The sequence below is a fragment of the Citrus sinensis genome, chromosome 8, assembly GCF_022201045.2.
Source record: "Citrus sinensis cultivar Valencia sweet orange chromosome 8, DVS_A1.0, whole genome shotgun sequence".
Lineage (NCBI taxonomy): Eukaryota > Viridiplantae > Streptophyta > Magnoliopsida > Sapindales > Rutaceae > Citrus > Citrus sinensis.
In genome coordinates, this window is record NC_068563.1 from 7,769,467 (window position 1) to 7,787,319 (window position 17,853).

A 17,853-nucleotide genomic window follows, 5' to 3' on the forward strand; every position below is an offset into this window, starting at 1 on the left:
AAATAAAATATGTTAATGGATCAATAACATGTTATGCTTATTTAATTGAGATATTTATTGATGTATCACAAATTATTTAAGGGTATTAATTAATTTTATTATTAATTATTAGCCTATCACCACTCTCTAGATTACTCATAAAATAGCACATCAATTAATATCTTAATTAAATATCTAAAGTGAATAAACATAATAATTAATCTATCATAATTCAATTAAACAATTTACTAAAAATATTCTCATACAACTCACATCAGCTGCTGTTAAAATGACAAAATTTTTGAAAAATTATATTTTGCGAATGACAAGCTAAATAGATAATATTCAGAAAGATAAAAGTTTAAGACAAGTGAGAGTTGTTCTTTATGATTTATGCAAGTCAACATTTATCCGTTTATACATTAATTTTGTTTGAATATAAACTCAATTAAGACAGGTTCAATGCACTATTTTCTCATGCTTAAGACATGTTCAATGAATATAAAAGTAAATTCAATATTTGAGATTTTATTTTAAATTTCTTTTTATATGGATGATGTAACTTTTCACGTACATGTATAAGTAGATATATTTCGAGTTTGGGGTAAATATCTCAATTTTATTATATTGTATAACAAGTATAAAGATGCTACAAGTAAATATAGCATATCATAAATTAAAAGATGTTTATTTAGTTATGATATTTAATTTTTATCTTAACTTATGTATTGACAATTAAAATTTATTATTTGAGTTAAAAATAACAAGACTCGGTAATTATTTATCACTTAAATTAATTACACAATGATACATTATTTATTATATTAGTTAAAATATATATTAACTTTCCTTTTAAATAAGTGTAATATTATTATAGTAAAAGAAAGAGAGAGTAATGCACGTTGAAAATAATACTAAATTAAATGAAACCAAACCAAACGGGGCCCACACTTTAGTTTCTAAAAACATACATTATCTAACGACTACGGCTCTCCCTTTTTTTTTCATATAAAAGTGAGCCAAAAGAGTTAATTAGACGCCGGGGAAGAAGAAGGCAACGGGAGGGACTCGCCCAATACCAAAGGCAACTCTTGTGATTCACGAGACTCTCAACAAAACAAAAGGCAAAGGCAAAAGCAAATCCACAAACCTAAAACCCTAGCTTCACGAGAATCATCACAAGAAGATTAATGGAGACAGCTGAAAGTACAAGCTCGATGAAGCAGCAGCAGCAAGTGCTGGACGGTTCAAATATAATGAAGTTGGTTGGAAATGAGGAGGTGTTTAGCAGCTTTGTTGATCATAAGTTCCAAGAACTTGACAGAGACAGAGATGGTCAGCTCTCTGTGAAGGAGCTTCAGCCTGCTGTTGCTGATATTTGTGCTGCTCTTGGCTTGCCTGCTCAGGGCTCTTCTCCTGACTCTGATCACATCTACTCCGAGGTTCATTTCTACGCGAACCCCATTTCATTTTTTTTATATTCTTACCGTACCTATGATGCTTTAACTGCTAGCTTAATTTTTAAAAGTACAATAATTTGATTACTGCATAAGTCTTTTTTTTAATTTATATTCAAGGGGCAGTGATTTCATCCGACACCTGTTATAGGAATAGTTATTTTTATTTTTATTTGACAGCTAGTGATTTTATTTCCGTAATTTTATTTCCGTAATGGTTATTCTTAGCACACCAATAATACTACTACTTGTAGTCAGTTTCTTTTCTGTTTAATTGAACGAGCCTATATTACTTATACGTCAAGCCTGTGATTTCATTACACAACCCTATTTCAATCATAAGAATACAATTAATCTTTTTTTTTAAAGCAATAGTCTCATAGTTACTATTTACAACTGATCTGATCTGTTCCTTGAGTTTGATTTTTTTTTAAAAAAAAAATTCTCCCCTAATTGTAAGTTAGTGATATCGTATCCAAAGAACAAGTTAGAAAAAAAAAAAAAATAGAAAATATCATTTTTTTGGTTGCAAGCTCCAAAGCTAGCGAGAATAAGATAAAGATGTTACATAAGTGGTGAAGACTTTTGTGCTCTCCCTTACGTTTCAATTTTTTTCTTTTTTCTAGTAAGGTCAATTAAACTTATCTTTCAATGATGATAAATGAGCAAAAATTGTGTCATCATCAGATTATTTGACTGTCCTCTTATGTCATTCATATTTTTCAATTTGAAGAAAATTTATGAATTGAAAAGAAGGCGGTGCAATCTCTTCCTGGTTGGTGGGTACTGCACAGTCTAATCTTGATATAACATTTTGGTGATCTTAATTTCAATAGAACATAATTGTAGAAGGTCGGCTACTCAATTACGTTAACATATAAGCTGTCTAATGTTTCCATTTTCTGCGTAGTTAGCTCCATAATTATCCAACCTATTATTCAATTTTGGTCGGTGTATTGCGACTTTATAACTTTTGATTAGCTAGCCTTTTCTTTATTTCTTTTCTTATTGACTTTTTCAATGTTCTTGCTTTGTATATATCTCCATAGTTAAGGAGGAATCTAGTGACGAATGTTGTGGAACTTACTGCTTGTCTCTTTGGAACTTTATTGTTGTTCAAGAAATAATGTAAATGGGGACCAAAGTGAATTTGCTTTTTAATAATTTGCAATGAAGGTTTAAGTGAAGCCTCATGACTTTGCTTGCTGAACAAGTGATAATCTTGTACCTAATCTTCTAGTGTTCGGCCCAGCTCAGCACATATTATTTTTTATATGTTGGAACCAAAAAGTATGTGATGTTGGAATATTATTTCCTTTTAGGCGCACGATAAATGTGGAAGCAGTAAATTAAAGCATCATAGTCATGGCCGAAAAGCAGAGCAGGGATAAAGTACGAGGGTGGTCCTGTTGCTCTACATCAACTAGCCGATTGTGTGGCACAACCGCTAAAAGAGCAGCCTGTGATTGTTGCCCATAGTGAAAATATTTTTGATGGAAGTGGCATTAAGAGACTCTTGTCAAACAAGTTTGAATTAGACAAGGTGTGTCCTGTTTAAAACATGCTTTTGTGTCATATTTTGGAGTGCAGCATTATTATGGAAAAGCTTACTGAACTTCATCTCAAAATACAGACAAGGACTGCAGCTCTAGAGATTGTGCCAAAAGATCATAATGGGAAATTATCAAAGGACTATTTACGTGTAGCATTGGATGCAGTGGCCGCATCAGCTAGTTTACCCCGAATTGGTGCAGTCGCACAGGTATTCTTCATCAACTTGTGTTACAGACATTCCAACAATAATATTAGAAGACAATGCTGTTTGTATTACACAAGTTAGAGGAGGATATATAAAAGGAGATAAAACCGAACACATCTCACCAAAGTTCTTTTACGAACTTTTACACTCATGAGCTCCAGCAGAGAGAAAATTGATGTTAAATAGATATATTCCACTAATAATTTAGCGGTCTTTTTACTAAAGGTTTACCCACTTCAACCTAGGAAAAACTAGTTTATAGTATTGGCATGTGTCACCTCAGTAGATTATCAGGTAGTCTATAGTATTGGCATGCGTCAACTCAATAGATTACCAAATTGATGTTTGTCTATTTGATGGGAAGTATTCTACGTGCATAAATATCTAAGAGAAGAACTATAAAAAGTAGATACATGTGCTCTACACTCCTTTTTTCTATGACTAGTTTTTCTCATCTGAGATTTTATTGGTGAAGGCTTTTAATGAGAGTTATTTTAGGACCATATGAAAGTGGGGGACATTCAATGGAGAGTATTGTGTAACAATGGGTTTACTGCTTGTTGATGCAGGATTTTGGCACTTGAATTTTTAGTTGGTAGGGAATGATCTTGAGGTGCTTCTTTCCCTGATGAGCAGGGTTTTAGAGAACTAAACCTCCCCTTGGCAAACCCTTGCACACACAACAACCAGTCAGGGGACGCTGGTAGTTTTTCTAACATAAACCCTCCGACGCTCAAATCAGTAATATGGACTTATTTAGAAAAAAACTATGCCACTGATTCGTGGCTTTGTTTTAATTTTTATCCCGTTAATGTAAGAGACTTATCAAAGAGAGTAAAAAATAGAATGTCAAAGTGAATTGTTATATAGATAAGTTCAATGTCCGAGTTTGCAACTCCTTTACCATCATTAAATGTCCCTTTTATAACTTGTTTGGGCGTTCTGTCTCCACTGCCCCACGTTCATCACTATGTCAAGTGTTTCATCATGAGTGTATTAGCGTTATAACCATTGCTAAGTAGGTTTAGTGTCTGGAATCTCTGGAAAGAATGCACGTGTTGATATCTCCTCGTATTTTGTCCAACAACTACACCATATAGCTCCCCACCTACGAGCAAGTAGCTCCTGCACATGGATACCAGACAGCTCCTCGTCACCAAAGAAGCGACCCCTGCTCGGATATATTTGGTCGGGACATCAAACATCCCAAACACAACTATTTTCATTTAGTATATTTATAGCTTATTAAAATAACTTAAATCTCATTGATTTATTAATTAAATTTAATGTAATTTTTCACTATAAATAGCTATGAGAATATAAGCCAAAAGCATCCCATTCTTATTATCTTTTTATTTAGTACGAAGAAAGTTTTTTTTTATCTTAAATTTACTTTCTTATTAATAATTATTATTATCTTATTTATTACATTTTAGTAATTTTTTTAAAAAATATAAAATAAATTATTTGTGTAACCTATCCCTACTGTTAAATTATGAAACTTCGAATGGAAATTAGAGTGGCACGTGAGACCATGATAATTCATTATAATACAAATTAAACAACTCAAAAGAAAAAAAAAAAAGGCCCAGGTGCACTTCACAACGCAAAAGTTGTCGAAAACTATAAAATATTTTGTTGATCTTTACTTTTCTTCATTAAAAGTATGCAATTTATTTTCACCAAATGCTAGAGCAAACACGCGTTTTATTTGTGATCTCTCGAGCTTTACGGCGTGATCGCCCTGGAATTAAAAACAAATCACCCATATCTAAAACATCGATATCATGCTTGGTACAGAAAGTAGAAACTTGACCAAATAAAGAATCACATCCACTATCTCTCAACTTCTGAAGGTTATGCCTATAAACTTCAACCAATTTTATAGCATTCAAAATATCTTGATTTTTCATTTGTAGTGCTCGTGACAACTCATTTGCATAGCCAAGAATATTTTTCATTAAGAATAAACAAAATACGAAATCAAATGATTGCATCAACTTCAATAGCGTTTTAGCATGAAATTTTTGTTCAGAATTTTCTTCAACTTCAATTATCTCAAGCACATTAACCACAGATGGAAACATTGAAATTATGCTCATTAACGTACCATAATGAGAAGACCAGCGTGTATCAACAGGACGCTTTAAAGTAATCTCCTGATTCAAACCTTGTCCACTTGAAAGCTCACCTTTACCTAATGCTTCAATAACTGCAAGAGCATGTATCTCATGTAGAATGTCACGACGTTTAGCTGACACTCCAACAACATTAACTAGCATTGAAACTAAATTGAATAAAGAATTAACATCCTCATGCTTTTTTGCCACGAAAATAAGAGCCAACTGAAGTTGATGAGCAAAACAGTGAACATAATAAGCAGATTCATTCTCCTCTAAAATGAGTGTTTTCAAACCATTAAACTCACCCTGCAGATTACTTGCGCCATCATAACCTTGCCCACGTAACATTGACAAACTCAATCCAAACCTTGAAAACATATTATCAAGAGATTCTTTAAGTGAGGCAACTTTAGTGCTAGAAACATGTTCAATGCCTACAAAACGTTCAACCACATATCCATTCTTATCCACATAACGTAATACAACAGCCATTTGCTCTTTTGTAGATATATCACTAGGCTCATCAATTAGAACATAAAATAATGCACCATCCATCTCTCTAATAATATCATTAGTAGTTTCAGTTGCAACACAACTTACAATGTCTTTTTGGATCTTTGGAGATGTCATTTGCAGATTTAGAGGATTATTTTTGAAAGTAACAGCATTAATATCTTCATTATGATCAGCAAGGAAGTGTAAAAGCTCAAGAAAATTCCCTCTGTTGCTTGAACCATCAGACTCATCATGCCCACGAAATGCTAGCCCTTGATTTAAAAGAAATCGAATACAATCAACAACAGTATTCAAGTGAGTTTCATATTCACTTTGAGTTTTCTAGGATTTTCTTTCAAAAAATGTTGCAATATGTTGTTTCTGATTCATCAACCATTCACATTTCTGCCTAGCTCGGTTATGGGCACTATTGACACCTCCTTCATGAATCTTTACTTTTTCTTTTTTTTTCCAATGTTTAAATCCTTTCCCAGTAAAAGTATCACTGCCTGATTGATCACCATTATCTTCTTTGAAAAGAAAACAAAAAAGAAAATATGCAGACTCTTCTTTTATACTATATTCCAGCTAAGAACCAAATTCTTTGAACCAATCCGAAACAAATCGTTGTTGTTGATTTCTAAATTTCTCAAATTTAAAATTGTGCCCCTTAGGTTGAAAAGGACCCCTTTGTAAGTATGTTCTTCGAACTTGATCTCGAATATTACAATTATAACTATCAATACAAGGTTACAAGCCAGGGTCAGCAAGTAAATTTTGTAAATTGACTTTATATGAACCATCACTAGTTCCCTCTAAAGGAGATGGGAGCTGTGGTTTCTTTTTAAAAAATTTTTCCATATCTGTTTCAAATCAAATAAAATTATTAATTATTAGATTAAATTTCACAATAAGACTAAATCCTAACAACGAACAAGAATAATTAATTTAATAAAAATTTGATAATATAAAAATATTATTTGACAACACACTCAATGGGGCTCACGGGAAAGATACATTATTGCAAATTTTACTTTTTCAATTGCTCATTTATTTGCATTAACAAAGTGATTGCTTTTATAATTTATATAATAAATTATACACCACTTTCATCATTTCACAGAGCACCCACTATCCCACCACTTTCCCTTTCAATTTTAATATTAAAGAATTGCTCACTTTTCACAAATCAACTTTTACTTTTGGAATTTTGTATATAGCTATCAGAATAAGAATTGACGAACGAAGTTAGAGAGATGCAGCACATTCATTCGGCCAAAATCATTAGTCAAACTTCAAAACAACATTCAAGCACAATACTTGTTTCAATTTATGGGCTATGGCTGATCTAGCTAAGGGACGAAATCATGAAAGGCTCATTTTTCAATCTATGTTGTAATAAGAATGATATTTAAATTCATTTTAAAGAGAAACATATAATTAAAAAAAATGAAAATCTTATATTTAATTAAACTCATTCTCTCAACAACCCGAAAGATGCCCCAAATACAAGCCGTTGGACACAAAGTTTCTTTTTTAATTTTTTTCAACTTTTTTATTTTAAATGAGTTTTACCAAATTGTCCCCTCATCATAGATTATAAGGTATGCGTACCTTTTCACCCTCCACCTTTCAATTCTCACTGATGTAGAATTTAAAAAAGAAAAGAAAAGAAAAGAAAAGTGAAGCCACCAAGTCAATGGCAACTTGTGAAACATTACTCGGACCTTGCTACCAAAGCTCATTCATTTCTCATGCTCTCGGAAATTACCAGATCTCTGAGCTGCTGCTCTCATTTCGGTATGTTACTTTTGCTTCCTATATCGCTTACAGTGTTATTTCAATCCCTTTTTTCCCCCCCAATGAAAGATTTGATAGTGAACAAGAACTTATGTATGATGTTAATTAGGTAGATATATCTTATGTTGTTTTGATCTGATGTTTATTTATATTGCTAGATGAAGCTTTTAATTTTCTCTGAACTCTTGCGACTCTCTAACTGGAGGTTTCAGCAGTGATTGAGGATATATAACGAAGAAGGTATGCGATATTATTGTTTCATAAGCTCTTAATTTGATGTTATTTGTTTTACTTCCAATGGCTACGCTAGTTCGTTTTATGCCAATTTTGCACGTTGGATTAAAAACATACAGATAAAATGGTCGAGAATTTTAAGTTCTAAGTCTTTTAATGCAATTTTTTATTACATTAATTTTCATTATATTATTTTTGCCGTTTATTTGTATTAATTCTTAAGTCAAAGATGGTTGATTAATAGGAATCACCTCCAAGTCATTACTGTTGACCATACTTTAAAAATAAAATTAATTTGCCTACCGGCTTTAATGAAGTCCGAACATGAGTCCATTATGCTCTCCTGTGATTTCAAATTGATCCATTTAATACATCTTTTGAATTTCATATGTGCAACAACTATAATCTGGAAATCCTTCAATTTTTTTCATGAGTGCGCGTGCATAAGTTGTTGCGGATTAGAATAGGTTGTTGCGGTCTTCTAATCTCTATTACTCTTTTTTCATCACTTTTAGCATATTTCCACATGAAACTGCCTGTCTTCACTTGCAATTCCCAACGAGCTCAATTTTTTTTTTTTAAAAAAAAGGTAAGGGTTAGATAAAGCTACAATTCATTTCTTTTTAAACTCTTTACCTCATCCAAGATTCGAACCCGCTCCTTTTTGGGGCACAATGAACTCTTAGGCTTATCTAAATTCTATTAAATTTGATGTTTGATATTTTTCTTCAAAAATTTCTAAAGCAATCTAATTTCAATATGTTCCACCATATATCACGTTTACCTTATTTCTTCTCTTCTGTTTGCAGCTAAAGGCTACTTAAAGCCCAGCGTTTGTATTTTGCTCTATTGATCAAAGCTGGCGTTAATAAACGTGCATTCGCAGAATAGAAGAAAGTAATTAAACGTTCAGAAAATAGTAATTAAACATTATCGTTCGATCTTGTGATCAAGCCTCGTTGTTTTGCTTATAGTGTACTGAGATCAACTTTGTTAATTGCAGATAAATAGCATGGAAATTTTATCAGGTATTGCATCAAAGCTTGGAGAATTATTGGTGGATGCTACCATAAAACAAGCTCGCTATCTGTTCTGTTTCAACAGCATTGTTAAAGAACTTGAGGATAAAGAAACTAATTTGAAGGAGGCACAAGATGGCATCAACGAAAAAGTAGAAGAAGAACGACAAAAACATTGCGCTATAGTAGTTGAGAAAGATGTAGAGAAGTGGCTAGCGGATGTAGTCAAAGAAATGGCAGATGTTCGAAATTTGAAAGCAATGGTAGATGAAAAGAAGAGTTGTCTTAATGGATGGTGTCCTAATTGGGGTTGCCGATATTGGCTGGGTAGAAAAGCATCAAAAAGGACTAGCAAGCTGTCCGATCTGCTACAAGACCGCAGCAAATTCAGCACAATTGCCCGTCCTAAACCTCTTCCATCAGACAAAGAATTGCCTATACCAAGACATTTTATGTCTTTCGGGACTACAGAATCGGCTTGCAATCAGATCATTGAAGCACTGATAAAAGACAGCACAAAGATGGTGGGATTGCATGGTCTCGGTGGTGTAGGAAAGACAACCCTGGCAAAATTTGTGGGCAATCAACTTCGGCAGAAAATGATTTTCGATCAGGTGGGGATAGCCACTGTGTCTCAGGATCCAAGCATAATAAATGTTCAAAGTGAGCTGGTAAAGTCGTTAGGTTGGGCATTAACGGAGCAAGATGAAGAAGATAGAGCAGACCGACTGCGCTTGATGTTCTTTGAGAGTAAAAGCCGCAAGATACTCATAATCCTTGATGATGTCTGGAAAGAGCTCGACATGGAGACAGTAGGTATTCCCGTCGGTGATAGAGACAACTGCTGCAAAATGCTTCTAACTACTCGCCTGCAGCAGGTTTGTGATCGCATGGGTTGTGACACGCGGATTAAACTAGATGCTCTAGACCAAGCAGAAGGATTGAATTTACTAAGAAAGCATGCTGGCATTGACGTTGCTGATACAACCTTGATTGATGTTTCAAAACGAGTTGCTGATGAATGTAAGGGGTTGCCTTTAGCTATTAAAGCTGTTGGAAGTGCACTAAGAGGAAGAACCGCTGATGAATGGAATGTAGCACTAGATAAACTACAAAATGCAAAACTCGATAAGATAGAAGGTATTGATAAGGATTCCCGGGGCGTTTACGGTTGTCTCAAATTTAGTTATGATTATTTGAATGGTGAGGATTCCAGGTCGTGCTTCTTATTGTGTTCGCTGTTTCCAGAAGATTATGAGATAGATTTGGAGGATTTGCTTGGATATGCTGTGGGGTTGGTTTGGTATCAAGCTGAGTCAATCGAAAAAGCCAGAAGCCTACTGCGTTGAACAATCAAAGGACTCAAAGATTCTTCATTGCTGTTAGACACTGATAATGACGGATTTGTGAAAATGCATGACGTAGTTCGCGATGTAGCCATATGGATAGGCAAAGTGGAGAAGAAATGTTTTACTAGTAAAGTTGGCATTGGATTGGCGGAATGGGCAGTGGAAGAATGCCTAGAACAATACAGAGGAATCTCTTTGGTGGGAAATGAAAAAGTAGAGCTTCCTAGCGGTTTGGTATGCCCTAGCCTTCATATTTTACGACTGGAGAATACTCTAGATGGCAACAAATTGCAAGTTCCAGAATATTTTTTTAAAGAGATGTCAGCACTGAAAGTTGTTACTATAATAGGTGGAGTCCTTTCAGTTAAATCACTTCAATTCCTCGCCAATAACCTTCGAGTTCTGCTGTTGATTCGATGTGATGTGAGTGACGCGTCTTTCCTTGGAAAGTTGAAGAGACTTCAAATACTTTATCTCGAGAAGTCTCCCATTGAAATTCCAGATGGATTGGGGGATGAACTTAGTAGATTGAAACTTCTGTATATTGGTAGTTGGTCTGGCTCCATTTCTCCCATTACGATAAATAAATTTCCTCAATTAGAAGAATTTTATGGTTGGATAAAAAATTGGGAGGTTGAAGGGATGAGTTCAGAAGAAAGTTACGCTAGGTGTGCTGAGTCGGACTCCCAACCCGACGGATCCGTTGTATGTCTTCCAAATGACTTTTCATTTCCGAAATTACAAAGGTATGGCATCATGGAAGTTGGCGCTTTATATGACACTGATAGATGGACAAGGTGCTTAGACGCTTTTGATAGAGGGACAAGGTGCTTAATCATTGAGAATAACCATCCTAAAGCGACGCTAGGAATTTTTTCAGCACTGTATCAAAATCTGGAAATTCTTTATTTAAGTGGGGTAACAGGTTGTCATAATATTGTGCCAAGCATAGATGAACGGGGCTTAAATGAGTTGACTATTCTTCATGTCACCGATTGTAAAGATTTAGAATGCATAATGGACGCCTCTAAGTCGCCGCATGGAAAGAGTGGGAATCCTGTGATGCTCTCAAGATTAGTAGAGTTATATATGAGGGGATTACCAGAACTGAAGTGGATATGGAAGGCGCCCGGCCAACATGTGATCGGCCTCCAATCTCTTACAGAATTAAAAGTGTCATGGTGCAACAATTTGACATATATCTTCACGTTGTCACAAGCTCGAAGTTTGGTGCAGCTTAAAAGTCTGAAAGTGAGTTACTGCGAGAGACTGGAATGTATCGTTGAAGCAAAATTTGATCATAATGAGAGGGAAATAAGTGTAGGAGATGGAAATACAATACTTGCGCTCCCTTCGTTGAGAAATTAAGATTTAAAGATCTCCCCGAACTCATCAGCTTCTGTTCAGAAAATTATTATTCAACTTGGCCGGCATTGGAAGAGTTAGATGTAAGGAGTTGTCCTAAATTGACCGTCAACAGTACTGAACTTGAAGCCAATTTGCAGTATCTTGGAGAGGTATGTTCGCTTGTGTTTACGTTTTTTTCTTTCTTTTCCTTTAATTTTACTCAAAAAGATAGTTTATCAAAAACTTTTGTGATCAGTCATTCATATCACCTTGCATTTGGTGTGTTGAGATGAAGATGACGGTGGTGGTAGTGGTGATGATAATAATAACGATCCAGTATCTTGAGCAAATTTCTTTGTTTTAGGGCCTAAAATTCATTTTTTAAATAAAATTCATATCTCGTTTTACTTTATACTAAAAAAATGGATGCAAGGACTTGTAAAGTATGTATATTATTAGTCAAATTCAATTCATTAGTTAATTTTACCATAGAGATACTATATTAATTTTTCTCAAACAAAACGATGTCACTGCTATATCACTTCACATGATTTTTTTCAATGGATTTCTTTTTCTTTTTTATAAATTCCTTACTTTCACAAAGTATAATTATTTTATAAGTTTACATGTGTAGTATTATATTTTTGTAGGGACTTTTTGAATTATTTGTCGCTTAATTGTCAATTTGACAATCCTAGCTGCTAACAAATTTTAATTACATCAAGTTATTTATTTATTTGTCTCAGAAATTAAGAATTCTAAGAGTACGTGAATGCTCCCATTTGCGTGACACGATTCCAGCACTGTTGAAGCACGGCTTAAAAAATTTGGAAGAATTGGGTATTAGCCAACTTGGAGTACAAGTGGTATTTCAAGTGGAAGCTATTATCGCTGAGGGACAAGAAAACAAACTATTCCCATGTTTGAAGAGGTTGTGGTTGGAAAACCTTCGAGAACTGCAAGTATTATTATATCACGTAGGTCCCACGCATAATTTCAGCCTGCAAAGTCTTACCTATTTAAGAGTAGACGGGTGCACTATGCTGAGACGTCTCTTCTCATCAACACTTGCTCGAAATCTGTTGCAATTGGAGGAGTTATTCGTTCGCGATTGCTGGGAATTAGAGCAAATCATTCATGAGGATGAGGATGAGGATCATCTCCAACCTGTATGTTTCCCAAAACTCACAAGGATCTCTGTCTTTAGGTGCCCCAAACTAAAGCATCTATTTCATATCAGCGTAGCTCCAGGTCTTCAAAAACTGTACATAATAGGTAATGATGAATTAGAAGAAGTATTCTGCCATAAAGATGGAGCAGACGTCACGGATTACAATGAAATTGTTATGAATGAACTTCGGAAGTTGGAACTGATAAACTTACCAAACCTCACCAACTTTTGGCCTGCGGGTTATCAGATCCCATTTCCATCTGCACCCTATAGAGTTGTTGTTCGTAATTGTCCCAAGTTTCGTCCAAGTTCCGAAGGAGATATATGATTCCAAGAATTCAGGAGCACAGGTCAACTCTTGAGAACTTTAGTTAATTGACTCTAAACATAGTTGGTTCATGTTTTCGTTTGTGATAGCTAATTAATCTATCCTAAAATCAAAATTTCTCTTTTGATATATATATGTGTTATATTATAATTTTTTTTAATCATTTTATTCATCATTCAATCGTATTTAATGCCCAATTTAATGGTTGGATATATAGGCACAGCAAACTACAGACGAGGAGATGCCAATGAAGACGCCAGCGAAGAAAAAGATGGGAGCGAACATAAATGAATTTAAAAAATTCCAAAAATCCAAAAAAAAAAAAAAAGCTTTGTTCAACGTGTTCAGTTCGCGCAAGGAGCTAAAAATAAGCTTTGTTCTATACTTGTTTAATAGTTAGTGCGTGCTCAAATTGTGAAGAATAAAGTTTCAAGGCTTTGTTGTATGTATCTCAAGATTTATTCAACTTCAAAATTCACCTGTTCCGTTTGTGATCATTGTTTCTTCAATTGTTGGCTAAATTGATGGCCTTTTCGATGGGCATTAATTGGGCCAATTTGGTAGTAGCACGCATTTTGTATTGAGTAACTTCAAAATGTTCTACCTTTCTAGACAGCGAAGAAAGTGTGTGGTGACTGCAATATCTTTTAATTTTTCTATTTAAAGTTATTATTTTATTTTTTATTAACCATATCAAATGGTACAGAGTTAATACAAATTATAAATGGCAGGTTGTTAATATTTATTCTGAGCTCAAATTGTAAAGACCAGAGCTTCGAGACTTTGTGTGGTGACTGCAATATTTTTTATTTTTTATGTTCGTGACAGTATTTTCCTGGATATTTAGGGATTTTGGGTTCTCTGGTACCCGTACCTTTCGATAGCCACCCATTTTTATTGGCTTGTGGAAACTCATTTTCAAAAGACAAAATGGAAAATTGTGTTCCGAATAGGACTCTGCTTTATGCCACAAGCCCACAAGTGCTTTTAATAATCATTTTGTTATATGAATCGGTGCTTGCTTTGGAGCCTAAACCATCAAGAAATGTTAGTGAATTTTTTTTTTTAATTATTTAGTGTAATGGCAATTCAATTTTCTTTTCAAATTCAAAATCGTTTGCATTCACATCAAAATTTTTTATTATCTCTACTAAATGACACCCACAAACTAATTAGTGAATATATATAATGACATAAATGAAAATCATGGTTTGTTTTAGAATATTTAACAAGGTTACTATTTATAGATAGATATATAGATAATTGTTCAAAACAAAAGACACGTAATTTTTGTTTATTTTTCAAATTAATAAATAGATAAATAAGAATCGAGTTGCTGAATTTTAATTAGTTTTCAAGTCTTGGAATATCCATTAATGTTATTGTGGAATGTGCATTTGAAAGAGCATTCTGTAAAATGATTTTACTAAGTTACGTTTTTTTAAATTATTTTTAAGTTCCTTTATTTTATTTTTCCCAAAGCATTTCAGTTATTTTTTTATTTCAAAAATCACTTAATTACGGATGAGATTATTTGTACTCAAAATATTACTTTGAACACTTTATTATTCCGTACACTCATACACAAATTATAAAAAAATTAAGTTTTAATTTATACAATTTTAAAAATTCAAAAAATATCCTTACTTAAACTATTTACGTTATTCAAACATTATTTACTTAAAATACTAGTAAAACTATTTAGCTCCAATTTTTTTTTTGGAGACTTAATATATACTTACAAGAATATAATCAAGTCAAGTTGTAAGCAAATTATTTAACACAATTTTAGTTATTATTTATTTATTTATTTATGTTCAATATTGAACTTTGCACCCAAAATAACTTACAATGATAACATGATAATATTTCATAAATAATACCCAAAAAAAAAAGATAAAGAAGGAGATGAAGAAGACAAAGAGACGAAGAAGACAAAGAAGAAGGGCCAAAGCAAATTAAAAAAAAAATCTTTTATAGTACTTTTGTTTCATTTTATTTTTTCAAAAAAAAATTAAACGCATACTTTAGCAAAAAAAAATTCTAGATTGATTTTCTCATTATTCATCTAAATGTTAATTAACACCTTAGAAATAAAAGTTTTAGAGTTTAAAGTATGAGAATTATAAATTGAACAATGAGTATATTATATCGGTGTTCAAAGTGCTTATACAATATTGACTTATAATAAATTGTCCTTAATAGTAATTCACATTACAAGAGTTTTGTAGAATATATTTTTATTAAAATCAGAGTATTCAAAGTAATTTTTAAAATATAAATAACCTTGCCCCTCAATCACTTTTTGTGTTAAAATTTTTTATAGTTGCTTCATTAAAGTTTTAACTTTTAAATTGTTCTGTCATTAAATAAAAAAAAAACTACAATACTTTTTAGTTACATCATTCCTTGTAACATATGTTTGTGGCATTAAGCCACCAAATAAAGCCACACGTGGCTTCATAAATAAGAAATAGCCAGCTGCTGGCTTCCTCGAGATTAGATGGATGTTTCACCAATTTGCTTCTCCTGCTTCACTTGCCACCTCATGCTTGACACCTCTCTCTCTCTCTCTGTTTTTTTTTTTGGGCACTTTATTCGGTGAATATATATAAGGTTTAAATAAAATGGAAGCTACTTCGTTTTTCATATTTTTGGAGAAGCCGAAATCAAAAGCAAAAACAGAGAGAAGAAAAAGAAATTGGGAGAAAGAAAAAAAAGGAAAGGAAAAGAGAAAGAAAAAGAAAAGAAGAAAAGAAATAAAAGAAAAAAGAGGAGCCAAGAGTGAAGGAAAACAGAAAAAGGAAGGAAAAAGTAGAAAAGAGATTGAGAAGCCGAGAGTGAAAAAGAAATTGAGAAAAAACTTTAAGGAAATGAAATTCGGCAGTTAGATTAATATCTAGTGAATTAGTGGGTAATAGATCTATAAAGTTTGAGTAGTTATGTTATAATTTTCATGATAAGTAACAGTTTTTATATCAATTCTAATAGTTAATTTTTGAATCCTGTGTTTTAGGAGGAATTCATGTTTTCAGGAGCATACAAGAGCCGAAACGAACCCCAGAGTGAAACAGACTCTATGAATGGATACTATTATTACTATTATATATTTTATAAAGAATTTATGTTTGATAGTATGATTTAATATCATGTTATGACTATATGTACGCATATTATAAGTTTGATTGAGTCATAAAATGTGATTGCCAGTCACCATATGTGTACCCTTCCCCCCACAGACTCTGTGCATGTGGATTGAGAGTTAGGTTACTCTACATGTGCAATATAGTTAAATTCAGCCTATATTGAGAGGTTTTTCTCCCGTTGTACTCATGTGATGATGATCTTGGTGAGTAATGAGAGTTATTTGCCCTATATTCTATTTGCTGCAGTTTTGTCATGTATATATGTATGATTTTATGTTTGCTTATATAATGTGTTCACTATGGAGTTATGTCATACGATTATATATTAGGGGTGGGGGAAAACGGATTCGGATCAATCCAATCGGATTGGGATAAAAACCATCCGAATTAATTCGAAATAATCATTTGATCCAATTCGATCCGATTAAGTTCGGATCGGATGATTATTTCGAATTAATTCGGATTCGGATCGGATTAATAGCTCCGGATTAAATTCGGATTATATGAATATGTAAAGGAAAAAAAACTAGTTATACAAACAAAAGCAAACACCCAGCACCAACTGTTAAGATTAAAGGGGGGAACGCAGAAGAAGAAGAATCACAGATCAACAAACAATAGGCAGTAAACGGGAAGATGACAGCAGCAGACAACAAGCAGTACTTGCTGTCATCTTGGGATTAAATTCGAATTATATGTATATGTAAAGGAAAAAAACACTAGTTAAACAAACAAAAGCAAACACCCAGCACCAACTGTTAAGATTAAGAAAGAGGAAAAATAACAGAAGAAGAAGAACTGAAGATCAGCAGACAGCAAGCATCAAGCGAGAAGATGACAGCAGATATCAAGAACTGAAGATGGCAGTAGCAGACAACAAGCAGTACTTGCTGTCATCTTCAATTGGTTGTTGTTGCCTGGGACGTCATCGGCGCATGGAAGGGGGTGTCATCGACAAGCGGCTAGCCGGCAGGTGCGAAGCTTGATGGCTGGGTTGGCTGAATCCATGCCTTTGTGGCTGGCTAGGTTCAATTCGTTTATGATTTGGGAATTTAAGGTAGAAGAGGTTTGTCACTGAAATCAATGTTGCTTATTGTCTTCTAACTGAGGATGAAGAGTCATCAACTTTCCATGAAACTTTAAGCAACTCAGATGTTGCTTTGTGGATGACAGCAATACAGGAAGAAATTGAATCTCTACACAAGAACAAGACATGGGAACTTGTACCACTACCACACGAAAGAAAAGTCATTGGAAACAAATGGGTCTACAAGATCAAACGTGATGGCAATGATCAAGTGGAGCAGTATCGTGCAAGATTGGTGGTGAAAGAATATGCTCAGAAAGAAGGTATTGACTTCAACGAGATATTTTCTCGTGTGGTTCGACTTACAACAGTCAGAGTAGTCTTGACGATGTGTGCTACATTTGACTTACATCTTGAGCAGTTAGATGGGAAAACTGCATTTCTTCATGGAGAACTCGAAGAAGAAATATATATGCTCTAACCAAAAGGTTTTGCAGAAACAAGAAAAGAAAACTTTGTTTGCAGGTTGAACAAATCTCTACACGGTCTCAAACATGCACCGAGGTGCTGGTATAAGAGATTTGATTCCTTCATCATGAGCCTTGGATACAACAGACTC

General features: G+C 33.7%; 3 protein-coding genes across 4 annotated transcripts in view; all 3 read left to right on the plus strand.

Annotated features, from left to right (window-relative positions):
• Nucleotides 1-986: 986 nt before the first annotated feature.
• Nucleotides 987-17,853, plus strand: part of LOC102614191 (uncharacterized) — a 93,424-nt gene continuing 76,557 nt past the window's right edge. The window contains exon 1 of one of the 2 annotated variants that reach the window (XM_052431844.1): nt 987-1,214. In XM_052431844.1, the coding sequence (XP_052287804.1) occupies nt 1,170-1,214 (45 nt within the window). In that variant the 5' untranslated portion in view covers nt 987-1,169. Of the gene's footprint in view, nt 1,215-1,242; nt 1,422-17,853 lie in introns of those variants that run through there. The other variant, XM_052431845.1, reaches the window with a different exon arrangement.
• LOC127899074 (probable disease resistance protein At4g27220) overlaps nt 7,476-17,853 on the plus strand; it is a 64,588-nt gene continuing 54,210 nt past the window's right edge. The window contains exons 1-2 of the mRNA XM_052431840.1: nt 7,476-7,613; nt 7,772-7,853. The gene's annotated coding sequence lies outside the window, so the exon portion shown is untranslated. The remainder of the gene's footprint in view (nt 7,614-7,771; nt 7,854-17,853) is intronic.
• LOC127899075 (probable disease resistance protein At4g27220) lies at nt 10,089-12,635 on the plus strand. Its single transcript, XM_052431843.1, has 2 exons — nt 10,089-11,732; nt 12,309-12,635. The coding sequence occupies exon 1, from the start codon at nt 10,279-10,281 to the stop codon at nt 11,581-11,583; it is 1,305 nt and encodes a 434-aa protein (XP_052287803.1). The 5' UTR covers nt 10,089-10,278; the 3' UTR covers nt 11,584-11,732; nt 12,309-12,635.

Coding starts and splice junctions, on each gene's coding strand:
- LOC127899075 (XM_052431843.1), top strand. CDS start 10,279: ATGCATGACGTAGTTCGCGATGTAGCCATATGGATAGGCAAAGTGGAG.